The 16,928-nt window shown below is 48.6% G+C and overlaps 1 protein-coding gene across 4 annotated transcripts in view; it reads left to right on the top strand.

The window, feature by feature from the left end:
* HLTF (helicase like transcription factor) overlaps positions 1–16,928 on the top strand; it is a 274,018-nt gene that overhangs the window by 26,179 nt on the left and 230,911 nt on the right. For all 4 annotated transcript variants that reach the window (XR_012751708.1, XM_075340799.1, XM_075340800.1 and 1 more), the window contains exon 3: positions 11,682–11,848. Coding sequence is in view for 3 of the 4 variants with exons in the window: in XM_075340799.1 (XP_075196914.1) it covers positions 11,682–11,848 (167 nt within the window). In the remaining variant the exon portion in view is untranslated. The remainder of the gene's footprint in view (positions 1–11,681; positions 11,849–16,928) is intronic.

Here is a 16,928-nt window from a genome sequence, read left to right as displayed (position 1 = left end):
TGTATTTATTGGCATTTCCGGCGGGTTCTCTTGCTGTCGCCCGAGAACCGCGCCGATGGTGCCTGCGCGTCTGCCTCGCCGCTCAAATTTAGGCCCCGGCTTTGCCGGAGGCCTAGTTTCTGTTCTCTGCCCTCGCATGTCATTCATGCAGAGGGACAGACTCTGCTCCTCCCGGCGGCCGTTCTGCACATGGGAGGGACACTCCCCACTGCTGTGCGTGTCTCCTCCCCTGTAGGTCTCTATGGCCCTCCAGATCCCGCTCTCACAGCAAGTCCCGCCCCCTCTCTTCGCTCCGACAGCCATTTTCTCAGACAGAGTTCACTCGGCGCTGGTCTGCACTCTGCATCCCTGCTGAGGTGCTGTGCTTGGGGTCCGGGCTTCGGGATCTGGAGGGCACACAACACCTCTCCAGCGGTCTGGTAAGCCACAACCGGTCTCTGGTTGTGGACCTCTGTATATACTCTCTGGGGTTCATTCTCTTGCAGAGCCCCCACTCCAGCAGCATGTCTCACACGAGGAGCAAGGCTCCAAAGCTTTATGCTGTATGCGCTGCATGTAAGCTCCTTCTGCCTGAACCGAGCACCTATCCTCATTGTGACGTCTGCTCTAACTTGGCGGTGCCACAGCCTGGAGTTTCACACCCAGTGGTCTCTCAGGCTGCTCCTGCTCCTGTGGCTGAACCCCCGGCTTGGGTAGAATCCTTTTCTAGGTCTATCTCCCAGTCCAGTCTTTTGCTGAGTCCATGGGACTTAGTATCATAGTATCATAGTTTTTAAGGTTGAAGGGAGACTCTAAGTCCATCTAGTTCAACCCGTAGCCTAACATGTTGATCCAGAGGAAGGCAAAAAAAACCCCAATTTGGCAAACAAGTTCCAATGGGGAAAAAATTTCCTTCCTGACTCCACATCCGGCAATCAGACTAGTTCCCTGGATCAATAATACCCTGTCATAAAATCTAATATACATAACTGGTAATATTAAATTTTTCAAGAAAGGCATCCAGGCTCTGCTTAAATGTTAGTAGTGAATCACTCATTACAACATCATGCGGCAGAGAGTTCCATAGTCTCACTGCTCGTACAGTAAAGAATCCTCGTCTGTGATTATGATTAAACTTTCTTTCCTCAAGACGTAGCGGATGCCCCCGTGTTCCAGTCGCAGGCCTAGGTGTAAAAAGATCTTTGGAAAGGTCTCTGTACTGTCCCCTCATATATTTATACATTGTGATTAGATCCCCCCCTAAGCCTTCGTTTTTCCAGACTAAATAACCCCAAGTTTAATAACCTGTCTTGGTATTGCAGCCCACCCATTCCTCTAATAATCTTGGTCGCTCTTCTCTGCACCCTCTCCAGTTCAGCTATGTCCTTCTTATATATCGGTGACCAGAATTGTACACGGTATTCTAAGTGCGGTCGCACTAGTGATTTGTACAGAGGTAGAACTATATTTTTTTCATGGACACTTATACCTCTTTTAATACATCCCATTATTTTATTAGCCCTGGCAGCAGTTGCCTGACACTGGCCACTAAAGTGAAGTTTACCATCCACCCATACACCCAAGTCTTTTTCTGTGTCTGTTTTACCCAGTGTTCTACAATTAAGTACATAATCATAAATGTTATTTCCTCTACCCAAGTGCATGACCTTACATTTATCTACATTAAACTTCAATTGCCACTTCTCAGCCCAATCCTCCAATTTACATAAATCTCCCTGTAATATAAAATTATCCTCCTCTGTATTGATTACCCTGCAGAGTTTAGTATCATCTGCAAATATTGAAATTCTACTCCGCATGCCCCCAACAAGGTCATTTATAAATATGTTGAAAAGAAGCGGGCCCAATACTGACCCCTGTGGTACCCCACTATGAACTGAGACCCAGTCCGAGTACGTACCATTAATAACCACCCTTTGTTTCCTATCACTGAGCCAGTTTTTAACCCAGTTACACATATTTTCCCCTATCCCCATTATTCTCATTTTACAACATCCACTGCATTTCCCTGGTCCAAGCTTGAACTTACCTCTTCATAGAAGCTGATCAAATTAGTTTGACAGGATCGATCCCTCATAAACCCATGTTGATACTCTGTCATAAGGTTATTTTTCTTGAGATACTCCAGTATAGCATCTCTCAAGAAACCCTCAAGGATTTTACCAACCGTAGAGGTTAAACTTACCGGCCTATAATTTCCCGGCTCAGTTTTTGTCCCCTTTTTGAATATTGGCACCACATTTGCTACGCGCCAGTCCTGCGGTACCGACCCTGTTATTAAGGAATCTGAGAAGATTAAAAATAATGGTCTATCTATCACAGAACTCAATTCCTGTAGTACTCTGGGGTGTATGCCATCCGGGCCCGGAGATTTGTCAACCTTAGTGATTTCGAGGCGGCGGCGTACTTCCTGCTGGGTTAAGCAGGTAATATTCAAGGGTGAATTTATGGTATCACTGGTCATGTCATCTGCCATGGCATTTTCTTGTATAAAAACCGTAGAAAAAAAGTCATTCAGCAGGTTGGCTTTACCCTCATCCCCTTCCACCATTTCACCAAGACTATTTTTAATGGGGCCAACACTATCGCTTTTCAGTTTTTTACTGTTTATGCAGTTAAAGAATATTTTAGGATTATTTTTACTTTCTCTCGCAATGAGTCTCTCTGTCTCAAACTTAGCTAACTTAATTTGCTTTTTACATATTTTATTTAATTTTCTATAATTATATAATGCCTCATCACTACCTACCCTCTTTAATTCTTTTAAGGCTTTCTGTTTTTCTTTTATTGCTTCCCTTACAGCTCTATTTAGCCATAGGGGTTTCCTCCTATTTCTAGCATGTTTGTTCCCATAGGGTATATTTTCTGCACAAGCCCTATTCAGGATGCTCATAAAAGTCTCCCATTTGCTTTGTGTACTTTTATTACTTAGTACATCATCCCAGTTTATTGCACTAAGATCATCTCTCAACCGTTTAAAATTTGCTTTCCTGAAGTTTAGTGTTCTTGTAGCCCCTCTACTAGACATGTTATTAAAGAATACATGAAAACTTATTATTTTGTGATCACTATTCCCCAAGTAACCCCCAACTTGTATATTTGATATGCGGTCTGGCCTATTGGTTAGTACAAGGTCTAGTAGTGCTCCCCCTCTTGTGGGGTCCTGTACCATTTGTGAAAGGTAATTATCTTTCATTGTTATCAAAAATCTATTTCCTTTGCTGGAACTGCAAGTTTCTGTTCCCCAATTTCTATCAGGATAGTTAAAGTCCCCCATAATAATTACCTCTCCGAGACTCGCTGCTTTATCAATTTGCTTTATGAGGAGATTCTCTACCTCTTCCATAATATTCGGCGTCTTATAACACACCCCTATCAGTTTTTATTATTCATTCTCCCCCCCCCCCCCCCCTTATCTCCACCCATAGGGACTCTACATTCTCAGTACCCTCACATATGTTGTCACCCAGGATGGGTTTTAAGGATGATTTTACATATAGACACACACCTCCCCCTCGCTTATTTGTACGGTCATTCCTGAATAGGCTATAACCCTGTAAATTAACAGCCCAGTCATAGCTCTCATCCAGCCATGTCTCTGATATCCCCACTATATCATAATTTTCTTCCAACAATATTAAATCTAATTCCTCCACCTTATTTGTGAGGCTTCGGGCATTAGTGTACATGCACGTTACGTATGACTCTGTACCTGTATTCCTGCTTACTGTATTAACTGTCCTAACCCTTCCCCCCCGTACCACCCCCAATTTCATTACTTGTGCCCTGGTCACTATCTGCACTACATTCCCCTTCTTTAAAGTGAATACCCTGGACTTCTGTCCAGGACTTTGATGAATATGCATCAGCCCCCTTCACAGGGTGCCCCTACTGCTATGGGTCCCTTAGGTTCGGAGCTCACAGAGGATTCATCATCAGGTTCCAGACCCCGTCCTCCTAAGAAGAGACGCAGGGTTCCCTCTCCCTCCTCCTCCCGCTGCTCTGATTCAAGAGCTGACTCGCAGGATGAGGAGGATGCCTTTTACAGGGGGCTCGGAGGCTAACTCCATGTACCCCATTGATCTGTCCGAGGGTGACTCAGATCTTAGTGACTTGATTGCTTCCATTAATTCTGTACTGGATCTCAATCCGCCAGTATCAGAGGAGCAACCTTCTCTGGCAGAAAAGCACCAGTTTACCTCGCCTAAGAGAGCAAAGAGTGTGTTCTTTAACCACTCCAGTTTTCAGGCCGCTGTGACCAAGCCCAGGGCCTGTCCTGACAAACGCTTCCCAAAGCGTGGTTCTGATGACCGTTTTCCCTTCCCACCTGAGGTGGTCAAGGAGTGGGCTCAGTCCCCAAAGGTAGGCCCTCCGGTGTCTAGGCTCTCAGCTCGGACTGTTGTGTCGGTGGCTGATGGCACCTCCCTTAAGGATTCCACTGACCGCCAGATTGACCTTCTGGCCAAATCTGTGTATGAAGCGGCGGGGGCCGCGTTTTCCCCGACTTTTGCTGCAGTGTGGGCTCTCAAAGCCATCTCTGCTTCTCTAGAGGGGATGCATTCCCTCACCAGGGACTTTATGCCCGAAATGGTTGCCTTAACTTCCCAAGCTTCAGCTTTTTCATCTTATGTCATGTCTGCCATGCTGGAGGCTTCTCACCGCACTGCGGTGGCTTCGGCTAATTCCCTCGTTATCCGCAGGATCTTGCGGCTTCGAGAGTGGAAGGTAGATGCTTCTTCTAAGAAGTACCTTGCTGGGCTCCCTTTTGCTGGGTCCCGGCTGTTCGGAGAACAGCTGGATGAAATTATTAAGGAAGCTACTGGCGGGAAGAGTACTTCCATGCCACAAACCAAAACCAGGAAACCTGCCCAGGGTAGGAATCAGTCGAGGTTTCGTTCCTTTCGTTCCTCCAACTGGTCGTCCTCTAAGCCCTCGGCCTCGTCCGCTAACTCAGCCAAGGACCAGAAATCCAACTGGCGCCCAAAAGCGCGTCCACAGAAGACCGCAGGAGGTGCTGCCACTAAGGCGGCCTCCTCGTGACTCTCTGCCCGCTCCGGCGACGTCCTTAGTCGGTGGCAGGCTCTCCCACTTTGGCGACGCTTGGTTTCAACACGTCTCCGATCAGTGGGTGAGAGATATCATCTCCCACGGCTACAGGATAGAATTCTCTTCCAGCCCGCCAAACAGATTTTTCTCTCAACTCCCCCTTGCTCCAAGGCCGCCGCCTTCTCGCAGGCCGTGGCAGCCTTGCAGGCCAACGGAGTAATTGTACCGGTTCCCGCCCGGGAACAGTTCAGAGGTTTCTACTCAAATCTCTTCCTAGTTCCCAAAAAGGACGGTAGCTTCCGGCCCATCCTGGATCTCAAGCTTCTCAAGAAGCATGTTCAGGTGCGGCATTTTCGCATGGAGTCTCTGCGATCAGTCATTGCCTCTATGACCCAAGGGAAGTTCCTGGCGTCCATCGACATCAGAGATGCCTATCTACATGTGCCAATCGCAGTGTCACATCAGCGTTGGTTACGTTTTGCGATAGGAGAGGATCATTTCCAATTCGTGGTTCTCCCCTTCGGGTTAGCCACGGCCCCTCGGGTATTCACCAAGGTCATGGCGGCAGTGATTGCGGTCCTGCACCTCCAGGGGTTAGCAGTGCTTCCTTATCTGGACGACCTTCTGGTCAAGGGTACATCCAGCGCAGACTGGTGGCTTCGACCCCTCTCCCTGTCCCAAGGGCGCTCCTTCCTGACTCCGTCCTGGGTGATTCTCACCACGGATGCCAGCCTATCCGGCTGGGGAGCGGTACATCTCCACCACACAGCACAGGGCACTTGGACTCCGTCCGAGTCAGCCCTTTTAATCAATGTGCTGGAAACCAGAGCTGTGCTTCTAGCTCTCCTAGCCTTTCACCACCTGTTGGCGGGCAGGCACATTCGAGTCCAGTCAGACAACGCGACAGCGGTTGCCTACATCAATCACCAAGGCGGGACACGCAGCCGCCTGGCAATGTTGGAGGTCCAACACATTCTTCAATGGGTGGAGGGCTCCAAGTCCACCATATCCGCAGTCCACATCCCTGGCGTAGAAAACTGGGAGGCAGATTATCTCAGCCGTCAATCCGTGGACGGTGGCGAGTGGTCCCTGCACCCGGCAGTGTTTCAGTCGATCTGCCGCAAATGGGGCACTCCGGACGTGGACCTAATGGCATCCCGTCACAACAAAAAGGTTCCGGTTTACGTGGCTCGCTCCCACGATCCTCAGGCCTTCGCCGCGGACGCTCTGGTTCAAGACTGGTCCCAGTTTCGTCTGTCCTACGTGCTTCCCCCTCTAGCTCACTTGCCCAGAGTCCTGCGCAAGATCAGAATGGAGGGCCGTCAAGTCATCCTCATTGCACCGGACTGGCCCAGGCGAGCTTGGTATCCAGACCTGCTCCAACTGTCCGTGGAGATGCCGTGGCATCTTCCGGAGCGTCCAGACCTGCTCTCGCAGGGTCTGTTTTTCCGCCTGAATTCTGCGGCACTCCAATTGACGGCGTGGCTCTTGAGTCCTGGATTTTGACGGCTTCTGGTATTCCTCCTGAAGTCATCTTCACTATGACTCGGGCCCGTAAGTCTTCCTCCGTCAAGATCTATCACAGGACTTGGAAAATGTTCCTGTCCTGGTGTCGCTCTTCCGGCCATTCTCCTTGGCCATTTTCGTTGCCGACCCTTCTGTCTTTTTTTACAGTCCGGTCTGCAGCTAGGACTGTCCCTCAACTCTCTCAAGGGACAAGTCTCAGCTCTATCAGTGCTGTTCCAGCGGCGTCTCGCTCGGCTGGCTCAGGTCCGCACTGTCATGCAAGGTGCGTCTCACATCATTCCGCCTTATCGGCGGCCCTTGGATCCCTGGGACCTTAACTTGGTCCTCACGGTATTGCAGAAACCCCCTTTCGAGCCCCTTAGGGAGGTTTCTTTGTATCGTCTTTCTCAAAAGGTGGCCTTTCTAGTTGCCATAACTTCTCTCAGGAGAGTCTCTGATTTGGCTGCGCTCTCCTCGGAGTCACCTTTTTTGGTTTTTCACCAAGACAAGGTAGTTCTCCGTCCGACCCCGGACTTTCTTCCTAAGGTGGTCTCTCCCTTCCACCTTAACCAGGATATTTCCTTGCCTTCCTTCTGTCCGGCCCCTGTTCATCGCTTTGAGAAAGCACTGCATACTCTGGATCTGGTGCGTGCTCTCCGGATCTATGTGTCTCGCACCGCTGCGCTTAGGCGGTGCACCTCTCCTTTTGTGCTAACCACAGGGCGGCGCAAGGGTCTCTCTGCTTCTAAGCCGACCATGGCCCATTGGATTAGATCGACCATTTCGGACGCCTACCAGAGTACTCAGGTGCCTCCCCCGCGGGGATCAAAGCACACTCGACCAGAGCTGTCGGTGCCTCTTGGGCTTTTAGGCACCAGGCTACGGCTCAGCAAGTCTGTCAGGCTGCCACTTGGACTAGCCTGCATAGCTTTTCGAAGCACTACCAAGTGCATGCTCATTCTTCGGCAGATGCGAGCTTGGGCAGACGCATCCTTCAGGCGGCTGTCGGCCACTTGTGAAGTTAGGCTCCGCCTACTTCTTAGTTTTTTCTGTTTATTCCCACCCAGGGACAGCTTTGGAACGTCCCATGGTCTGGGTCTCCCAAAGGAACGATAAAGAAAAAGAGAATTTTGTTACTTACCGTAAATTATTTTTCTTATAGTTCCGTATTGGGACACCCAGCTCCCTCCCTGTTGGCAATTTTCTTGTTCCGTGTGTTATCACCGGCTGTTGTCGTGGACAGAGTCTCCGCTTGTTCCGGTTCTTACTCGGTTCTACTTGTGGGTGGCTATTCTCCTTCAGCTTTTGCACTAAACTGGCTAGGACTGGCTACCAGGGGGTGTATAAGCTCAGAGGGAGGAGCTACACTTTTGAGTGTAGTACTTTGTGTGTCCTCCGGAGGCAGAAGCTAAACACCCATGGTCTGGGTCTCCCAATACGGAACTATAAGAAAAAGAATTTACGGTAAGTAACAAAATTCTCTCTTTCTTTGTCGCTCCATTGGGAGACCCAGACAATTGGGTGTATAGCTTCTGCCTCCGGAGGCCACACAAAGTATTACACTTTAAAAAGTGTAACCCCTCCCCTCTGCCTATACACCCTCCCGTGCATCACGGTCTCCTCAGTTTTATGCTTTGTGTGGAATGAGGCACACATCCACTCAACCCCTTGAGGCGCCTCATGCACTTCCTGGGGAAGATGGTGGCAGCAATGGAGGCAGTCCCCTTCGCGCAGTTTCATCTGCGCCCACTCCAATGGGACATTCTCCGCAAATGGGACAGGAGGTCGACGTCCCTCGACAGGAACGTCTCTCTTTCCCTTGCAGCCAAAACCTCTCTTCAGTGGTGGCTTCTTCCCACTTCTCTGTCGCAGGGAAAATCCTTCCTACCCCCATCCTGGGCTGTAGTCACGACGGATGCGAGTCTGTCAGGGTGGGGAGCGGTTTTTCTCCACCACAGGGCTCAGGGAACCTGGACTCCGGTAGAGTCCTCCCTTCAGATCAATGTTCTGGAGATAAGGGCAGTGTATCTAGCCCTAAAGGCGTTCCATCGGTGGCTGGAGGGCAGGCAGATCCGCATACAGTCGGACAACGCCACGGCGGTCGCGTACATCAACCACCAGGGCGGCACGCGCAGCCGTCAAGCCTTCCAGGAAGTCCGGCCTATTCTGCTGTGGGCGGAGGCCACATCCTCCACCATCTCCGCAGTTCACATCCCGGGCGTAAAAAACTGGGAAGCAGATTTTCTCAGTCGTCAGGGCATGGACGCGGGGGAATGGTCTCTTCACCCAGATGTGTTTCGAGAGATCTGTCGCCGCTGGGGAACGCCGGATGTCGATCTCATGGCGTTACGGCACAACAACAAAGTCCCGGCATTCATGGCACGGTCTCAAGATCACAGAGCTCTGGCGGCGGACGCATTAGTTCAGGATTGGTCGCAGTTTCGACTGCCTTATGTATTTCCTCCTCTAGCACTGCTGCCCAGAGTGCTGCGCAAAATCGGGTCCGACTGTCGTCGCGCCATTCTCGTCGCTCCAGATTGGCCGAGGCGGTCGTGGTACCCGGATCTGTGGAATCTCACGGTGGGTCAACCGTGGGCTCTCCCAGACCGCCCAGACTTGCTCTCACAAGGGCCGTTTTTCAATCTGAATTCTGTGGCCCTCAACCTGACTGTGTGGCCATTGAGTCCTGGCTCCTAGCGTCCTCAGGGTTATCTCAAGATGTCATTGCCACCATGAGACAGGCCAGGAAACCAACGTCCGCCAAGATCTATCACAGGTCTTGGAGGATCTTCTTATCCTGGTGCTCTGATAATGGTTTTGCTCCCTGGCCTTTTGCCTTACCCACTTTTCTTTCATTCCTTCAATCCGGAATGGACAAGGGTTTGTCTCTCAGCTCTCTCAAGGGACAAGTATCTGAAAACGGAGATAAAAAGGGACGGGTTTTTCAGCCGCGCTATGAACCACACTGTTGAAGATTCCTTAGATATTTTTATTGAGTCAATTCCAACGCGTTTCAAAGGCACACTGCCTTCTTCTTCAGGGAATAAAAATATTTTTATTCCCTGAAGAAGAAGGCAGTGTGCCTTTGAAACGCGTTGGAATTGACTCAATAAAAATATCTAAGGAATCTTCAACAGTGTGGTTCATAGCGCGGCTGAAAAACCCGTCCCTTTTTATCTCCGTTTTCAGATACTATTTCTGACGGGGCCGCAGCTGGAACCAGCTCAGCACTCCCATACGCTAACATAGGGGTTGTGCCTGTCACAACCAGACCAGGTGAGTGCATCTCTCTTTCTTCTCATACCCTAAATATCGGGTAAGACCCTATTGCGCCCTTGTTTCCCTCACTGCAGAAGGGACAAGTATCGGCGCTATCCGTATTTTTTTTTTTCAAAAGCGTCTAGCCAGGCTTCCGCAGGTCCGCACGTTCCTGCAGGGAGTTTGCCACATAGTCCCACCTTACAAGCGTCCGCTGGAACCCTGGGACCTTAACAGGGTGCTAACGGCTCTTCAGAAACCACCTTTCGAGCCGCTGCGGGATGTCTCTTTATCACGTCTTTCGCAGAAGGTGGCATTTCTAGTGGCAGTTACATCGCTCCGTAGAGTGTCGGAGCTGGCAGCGCTGTCATGCAAAGCCCCCTTTTTGGTTTTTCACCAGGATAAGGTGGTTCTGCATCCTGTTCTGGAATTTCTCCCTAAGGTGGTATCTCCTTTTCATCTCAATCAGGATATCTCCTTACCTTCATTTTGCCCTAATCCAGTTCACCAATGTGAAAAGGATTTGCACTCATTAGATCTGGTGAGAGCACTCCGGTTCTACGTGTCTCGCACGGCGCCCCTGCGCCGTTCTGATGCGCTCTTTGTCCTTGTCGCTGGCCAGCGTAAGGGTTCGCAGGCTTCCAAGTCAACCTTGGCTCGGTGGATTAAGGAACCAATTCTTGAAGCCTACCGTTCTTCTGGGCTTCCGCTTCCTTTGGGGCTACCAGAGCCGTGGGTGCGTCCTGGGCATTGCGGCACCGGGCTACGGCTCAGCAGGTGTCAGGCAGCTACTTGGTCTAGTCTGCACACTTTCATGAAACACTATCAGATGCATACCTATGCTTCGGCAGACGCCAGTCTAGGTAGGCGAGTCCTTCAGGCGGCGGTTGCCCACCTGTAAGAGGGGGCCGTTTCGGCTTTTTATTGAGGTATTCTTTTACCCACCCAGGGACTGCTTTTGGACGTCCCAATTGTCTGGGTCTCCCAATGGAGCGACAAAGAAGAAGGGAATTTTGTTTACTTACCGTAAATTCCTTTTCTTCTAGCTCCTATTGGGAGACCCAGCACCCGCCCCTGTTCCCTTCGGGCTGTTTGTTCTTTTGTGTACACATGTTGTTCATGTTGAATCGTTTCTTTTGGTTCATGGTTTTCAGTTCTCCGAACATCCTTCGGATTGAATTTACCTTAGACCAATTTATAAGTTTCCTCCTTCCTGCTTTTGCACCAAAACTGAGGAGCCCGTGATGCACGGGGGGGGGGGTGTATAGGCAGAGGGGAGGGGTTACACTTTTTAAAGTGTAATACTTTGTGTGGCCTCCGGAGGCAGAAGCTATACACCCAATTGTCTGGGTCTCCCAATAGGAGCTAGAAGAAAAGGAATTTACGGTAAGTAAACAAAATTCCCTTCTTTCTAAAGATCTCTTTACCTATGCTAGTGGGTATATAGGGACAGTTAGGCAGGGATTAGCAATATACACCCAGAACTGCTCGTGGTTCTGGGTGCGTATTACACCTGACAAGTTCCCTTTAAGGAAGTTTCAAAAATCTCCTGTCCTGCTGCACTGAGTCTCTTCCGCACCTCCCAGTTGTTGTGTACAGCCAATAAGTGAGCTCACTGGCGGTGCCCGATTACACTACACAAGCCTCCCAGAGCCGCCAGCTCACTGGCTGCACCGCTATTAGTTACATGACACAGCTGCAGGCACTAATAGACACCGGCTTAGCGCTGGACCTGGGGAGAGTGAGTAAAGCTGTTTTTTCTTTTGATAAAACAAAGGGCACCAGAGACAGATTTTCCCCATTAAACCATACAAGGACATTTATTGCTGGACAGCTGTATTTCCTAAACAATTACTTGTCATTGATTTCAGGTGAACAATAATGAAATGGTAGGCTTGCAGCGAGAGCCAAGTAATCCGTATGATAGGAACGCTGTCAAAGTGAATAATGTTAACGGGGAGCAAGTTGGTCACATCAAAAAAGAACTTGCTGCAGCTTTGGCACAAATTATGGACCGAAAGTTGGTGAGAATTGAAGGGTAAGTCTTGTATTTCTAGAATCGCATATCATTGTATGGTTTTTATAGCTTCAGTGTAATCTGTACATTTAACTGTTAAAGGGCATCTGTCATCAGTTATTTCTACCTTATCCAAGAGCAGCATAATGTAGGAAAAGAGACCCTGATTCCAACGATATATTGCTTTGTTTACTGGGTGCAGAGGTTCTGCCATGCTCGGTGTTTTAAGATGTAGCAGAGCTCAGAAAGCTAACCCTGTCCACAGCACAGCTCTCTGTATTTATCGTCTATTGATAATGAGCTGCTAATCAGTGCCAGTGGAGTGACTACGGTTCACACAGGCATGTAGTCCGAGCAGTGATGATCTACTGCTGAATACTCACTGATTTGAAACAGCACACAGCTTAATAAGTGACACAACCCTGAAATCAGCATCTCAGCCCCTGCCTCATGCTACCCTCAGATTGGATAGCTAAAACCTGCTGACAGATACCCTAATTGTTAAAACCATTAATGGGAATGTAGGTTTAAAAAAAAATGCAATAGATCTCATACAGCTATTCTAGGATATCCAGCCTGCATAAGGCCGGTGTAGGTAGATTATTTTAATAAACAAATGTGTGTGTGTGTGTGTGTGTGTGTGTGTGTGTGTGTGTGTGTGTATATATATATATATATATATATATATATATATATATATATATGTATATATATGTGTATATATGTGTATGTGTGTATATATGTGTATGTGTGTATGTGTATATATATATATATATATATATATATATATATATATATATTATAAACTATAAACACATTTTGGCTCTATTAGGCTAGTTTCACACTTGCGTTGAACGGCATCCGTCACATTGCGTTGTGTAACGCATGTGACGGATGCCTTGCAAAAAGTGTGATAATAAAGGCCACGGATTCCAGTGAAATAACGCATTGCGTTAAGTTTTCTTTGGGCCGAGAGAGAGAGCACCCATCATCCCCGCACACACCCCGACACTACCGCACCCATCATCACCGCACACACACCGGCATTACCTCAGTGACGTCCCTGCTGACAGCGCCATTCACTTCAGTTGCTGCGTGGAGCTCACAGGAGCGGCGGTGTTCGACTGCCACTCCTGTCAGCTTCATGTAGCAGAGCTGGATGTGTTGCGGGACCTCTGGATTAAACCGGACCTGGAGGGGTATTTGGGGATTTTAATAAAGTGGTAAAAGAGGATTTTTTTTTTTTTTTGTGTTTTATTCCAAATAAAGGATTTTTTTTTTGGGTGTGTGTGTGTTTTATTTTCTATAACTTACAGGTTAATCATGGAGGGTATCTCGGGGAGACGCCTGACATGATTGATCTAGGATTTAGTGGCAGCTATGGGCTGCCATTAACTCCTTATTACCCAAATTTGCCAACGCACCAGGGCAAATCGGGAAGAGCCGGGTACAGTCCCAGAACTGTCGCATCTAATGGATGCGACTTTTCTGGGCGGCTGCTGGCTATTGTTAGGCTGGGGGGCTCCCCATCCTGAGAATACCAGCCTTCAGCCGTATGGCTTTATCTGGCTGGTATTAAAATTGGGGGGGACCGCACGCCGTTTTTTTTTTTTAATTTATTGTACTGCACGATATAGACACGCCCACCGGCGGCTGTGATTAATTGCAGTGAGACAGCTGTCACTCAGAGTGGGGGCGGGTCTGGCTGCAACCAATTATAGGCGCCGGTTGGGCGGGGAAAGCAGGGAATACGAGATTGAATAATGGGCGGCCAGCTTTTTCAAAAAAAGGAAAAGCCGCCGGAGCAGTGTGACAGCCGTGCAGTGTCGCGCCCGTGATCGGTGAGTATGAGAGAGGAGGAGGGAGCGGGGGGAGAGGGGGGACAGAGACCAAGAGTGATTTTAAACGATTTTGATCGTTGTGCTGGACATGCTGAGCATGTGCAGTAGAACGTGACGAAATCCGTCAGCTTATTCCGCCGCATAGCGTCGGAAACCGCCACCATAGACAATCATTAGACACCGTGGCGGATTCCAACGGAATCCGTCATGGTGCGCTATTTTAACGCTCCAAAAAACGTTACATGCTGCGTTCAATCCGCTAGACGCAGCGTCAAAACGCCGCTGCGTCGTCCAGCGGATGCAACGCAGACACTTGCGTTACAGTCCGTCGTCCATACAACTCTATGGAGAATAGCGCGGTCCGTTAAAGGACTGCGCTATTGTCCATAGTGACGGAATGCGCTGAACGCAAGTGTGAAACTAGCCTAAATAGAACCTTCTTTAGGTTTAAAACATATAAAATAATGAATAATGTGCACCTCAGTGCTATAACAAAGTCTACATTTGGGATCTCAAGTCTTTGTATACGGCTTGATGGAAAGTAGAGGATAAAATCTATTCCATTTATTTAAACTCCATCTGTGGTATCTCTGAAGGAGGGGATTATTCACAGCACATTGATCTGGCAGCAGACCATAACTCCAGCAATAAGGATATATTTTATATGAGCCTTATGTGCTCACTATAGGTGAGTGCAATAATTACATATATTGCCAATATAAGTTTAACCCCTTCACGACTGGCCGATTTTTCGCTTTTTTTTTTTTTTTTTTTTCCGCCATGCTTTTTCTAAGAGACGTAACTTTTTTTATTTTTCAGTCAATATGGTCATGTGAGGGCTCATTTTTTGCGGAACGAGCTGTACTTTTCAATGAAACCATAGGTTGTATCATAAAGTATACTGGAAAACGGCAAATAAATTCCAAATGCAGAAATATTGCAAAAAAGTGCGATAGCACTATTGTTTTTGAGATATTTTATTCACGGTGTTCACTGTATGGTAAAACTGATGTGTGGGTGTGATGCCTCAGGTCAGTGCGAGTTCGTAGACACCAAACATGTATAGGTTTACTTTTATATAAGGGGTTAAAAAAAATTCGGAAGTTTGTCTGAAAAAAGTGGCGCATGTTTTACGCCATATTCTGTGACCCGTAGCGTTATCATTTTTCGGGATCTATGGCTCAGTGACCGCTTATTTTTGCGACTCGAGCTGACGTTTTTCACGGTACCATTTTTGCGCAGATACTACGTTTTGATCGCCTATTATTGCAATTTGCGCAAAAGTTGTGGCGACAAAAAAAGTCATTTTGGCGTTTGGAATTTTTTTGCCGCTACGCAGTTTACTGATCAGATTAATTTTTATATTTTGATCGGGCGTTTCTGAATGCGGCGATACCAAATGTGTGTATATTTTTTATTTTTTTAACCCTTTAATTTTCAATGGGGTGAATGGGGGTGATTTGAACTTGTATGTTTTTTTTTTAATTTTATTTTACTAGTCCCCCTAGGGGGCTATTGCGATCAGCAATCCGATCGCTCTATCTGCTGATCACAGCTACACAGCTGTAAACAGCAGATACGTGCACTTCCTGCTTTCCTGGCCTCCGTGGAAAGTGAAAGTAGTTCATGTCTAGCACAAGAGTCACCACATGATCCTGTGCTACCATGACAACCATCGTAAGTCACGTGATCATGTCACGTGACTTCCGGTATCAGGCGGTAAGTAAAACTTTACCGCGTTTATAATGGCGCTGTCACATATTGACAGCGCCATTTCAGGGGTTAAACGGCACAAGCAGATAACGATTCTGCTCATACCTAGCAGGCACACATCTCAGCTGTGAAAATCAGCTGAGATGTGCGCCGATCACAGCATGCTGCTGCCAGGAGACCGCGGGCAGTAACGTTATGACCGCTAGGATGTAATTTTACTGCCCGCGGTCGTTAAGGGGTTAAAGGTTTACTACACTCAGAAAAGCGCTGCACTGTGTCTTTTCCTTCCTCCCTACAGGGGGTTATATTGAATCAGGGAATGTAGGTTGGATGCTCAGGCTAGGACAAATTGGTTCAAATGTATTAATGAATAATTGTGAGTGTATATGTATAATATATATTTAGTGTTAATTGTCAATTAAAGGGAAGGTGTCGCGGTTTTTTATTTTTGTATTAAAAATAATGATTATGAAATCAAGTATTTTTAATACAAAATGAAAATCGCAGCTTATTTAGTTTATTTAATTCTAATTTCTTTGTCGCTCCATTGGGAGACCCAGACAATTGGGTGTATAGCTTCTGCCTCCGGAGGCCACACAAAGTATTACACTCAAAAGTGTAAAGCCCCTCCCCTTCTGCCTATACACCCTCCCGTGCATCACGGGCTCCTCAGTTCTAATGCTTTGTGCGAAGGAGGCACACATACACGCATAGCTCCACTGTTTAGTCAGCAGCAGCTGCTGACTATGTCGGATGGAAGAAAAGAGGGCCCATACTAAAGGGCCCCCAGCATGCTCCCTTCTCACCCCACTCTTGTCGGCGGTGTTGTTAAGGTTGAGGTACCCATTGCGGGTACGGAGGCTGGAGCCCACATGCTGTTTTCCTTCCCCATCCCCCTTAGGGCTCTGGGTGAAGTGGGATCCTAATCGGTCTCCAGGCACTGAGACCGTGCTCCATCCACAGCCCCTGGGGATTCTGCTGGACAAGGAGCCGAGTATCATCAGGGACAAGGCCCTGCTACTTTGAGGTACGCTGTGTCCCCGTGGGGACCGCGCACAGACACACTGCAGCACTGCTGGGTGTGTTAGTGCACCGGGGACGGCGGCACTGACCGCGCTTGTGCCATTACACACTGCAGCGTAGCTGGGTGTGTTTGTTTACTGGGGACTGCCGCGTTGACCGCCGCTGCCATTTTTACACTGCGGCGCGGCTGGGACTGTTAGTGCGCCGGGGACTTCCGCGCCGACCGCGCTTATACGCCGGCCGCGCTTATCACTTTAGTCCCCGGCTTTTGCGGCCTAGTCTCACTGTTTCCCGCCCACAGGCCTGCCAGTCAGGGGAAGGGCGTGACGCTGCACATAACGTCAGCGCTGGAGCATGCTTTGCATACTCCACCCCTCTCACTGAGCACAGTGGGGACGCCGGATTCCCGCACTTTCTAGGGCACGGCCCCCTCCTCTCCACAGGACGCCGGCAGCCATGCCTGTCAGCTTTTCTGTTGCTGGAGAGGGGAGACAAGCTCTGGGGGTCCCAGACAGGGATTCTGG

Source organism: Anomaloglossus baeobatrachus, chromosome 3 (genome assembly GCF_048569485.1).
Source record: "Anomaloglossus baeobatrachus isolate aAnoBae1 chromosome 3, aAnoBae1.hap1, whole genome shotgun sequence".
NCBI classification, from domain to species: Eukaryota; Metazoa; Chordata; class Amphibia; order Anura; family Aromobatidae; genus Anomaloglossus; species Anomaloglossus baeobatrachus.
This window is presented reverse-complemented; position numbering and strand designations above follow the sequence as displayed.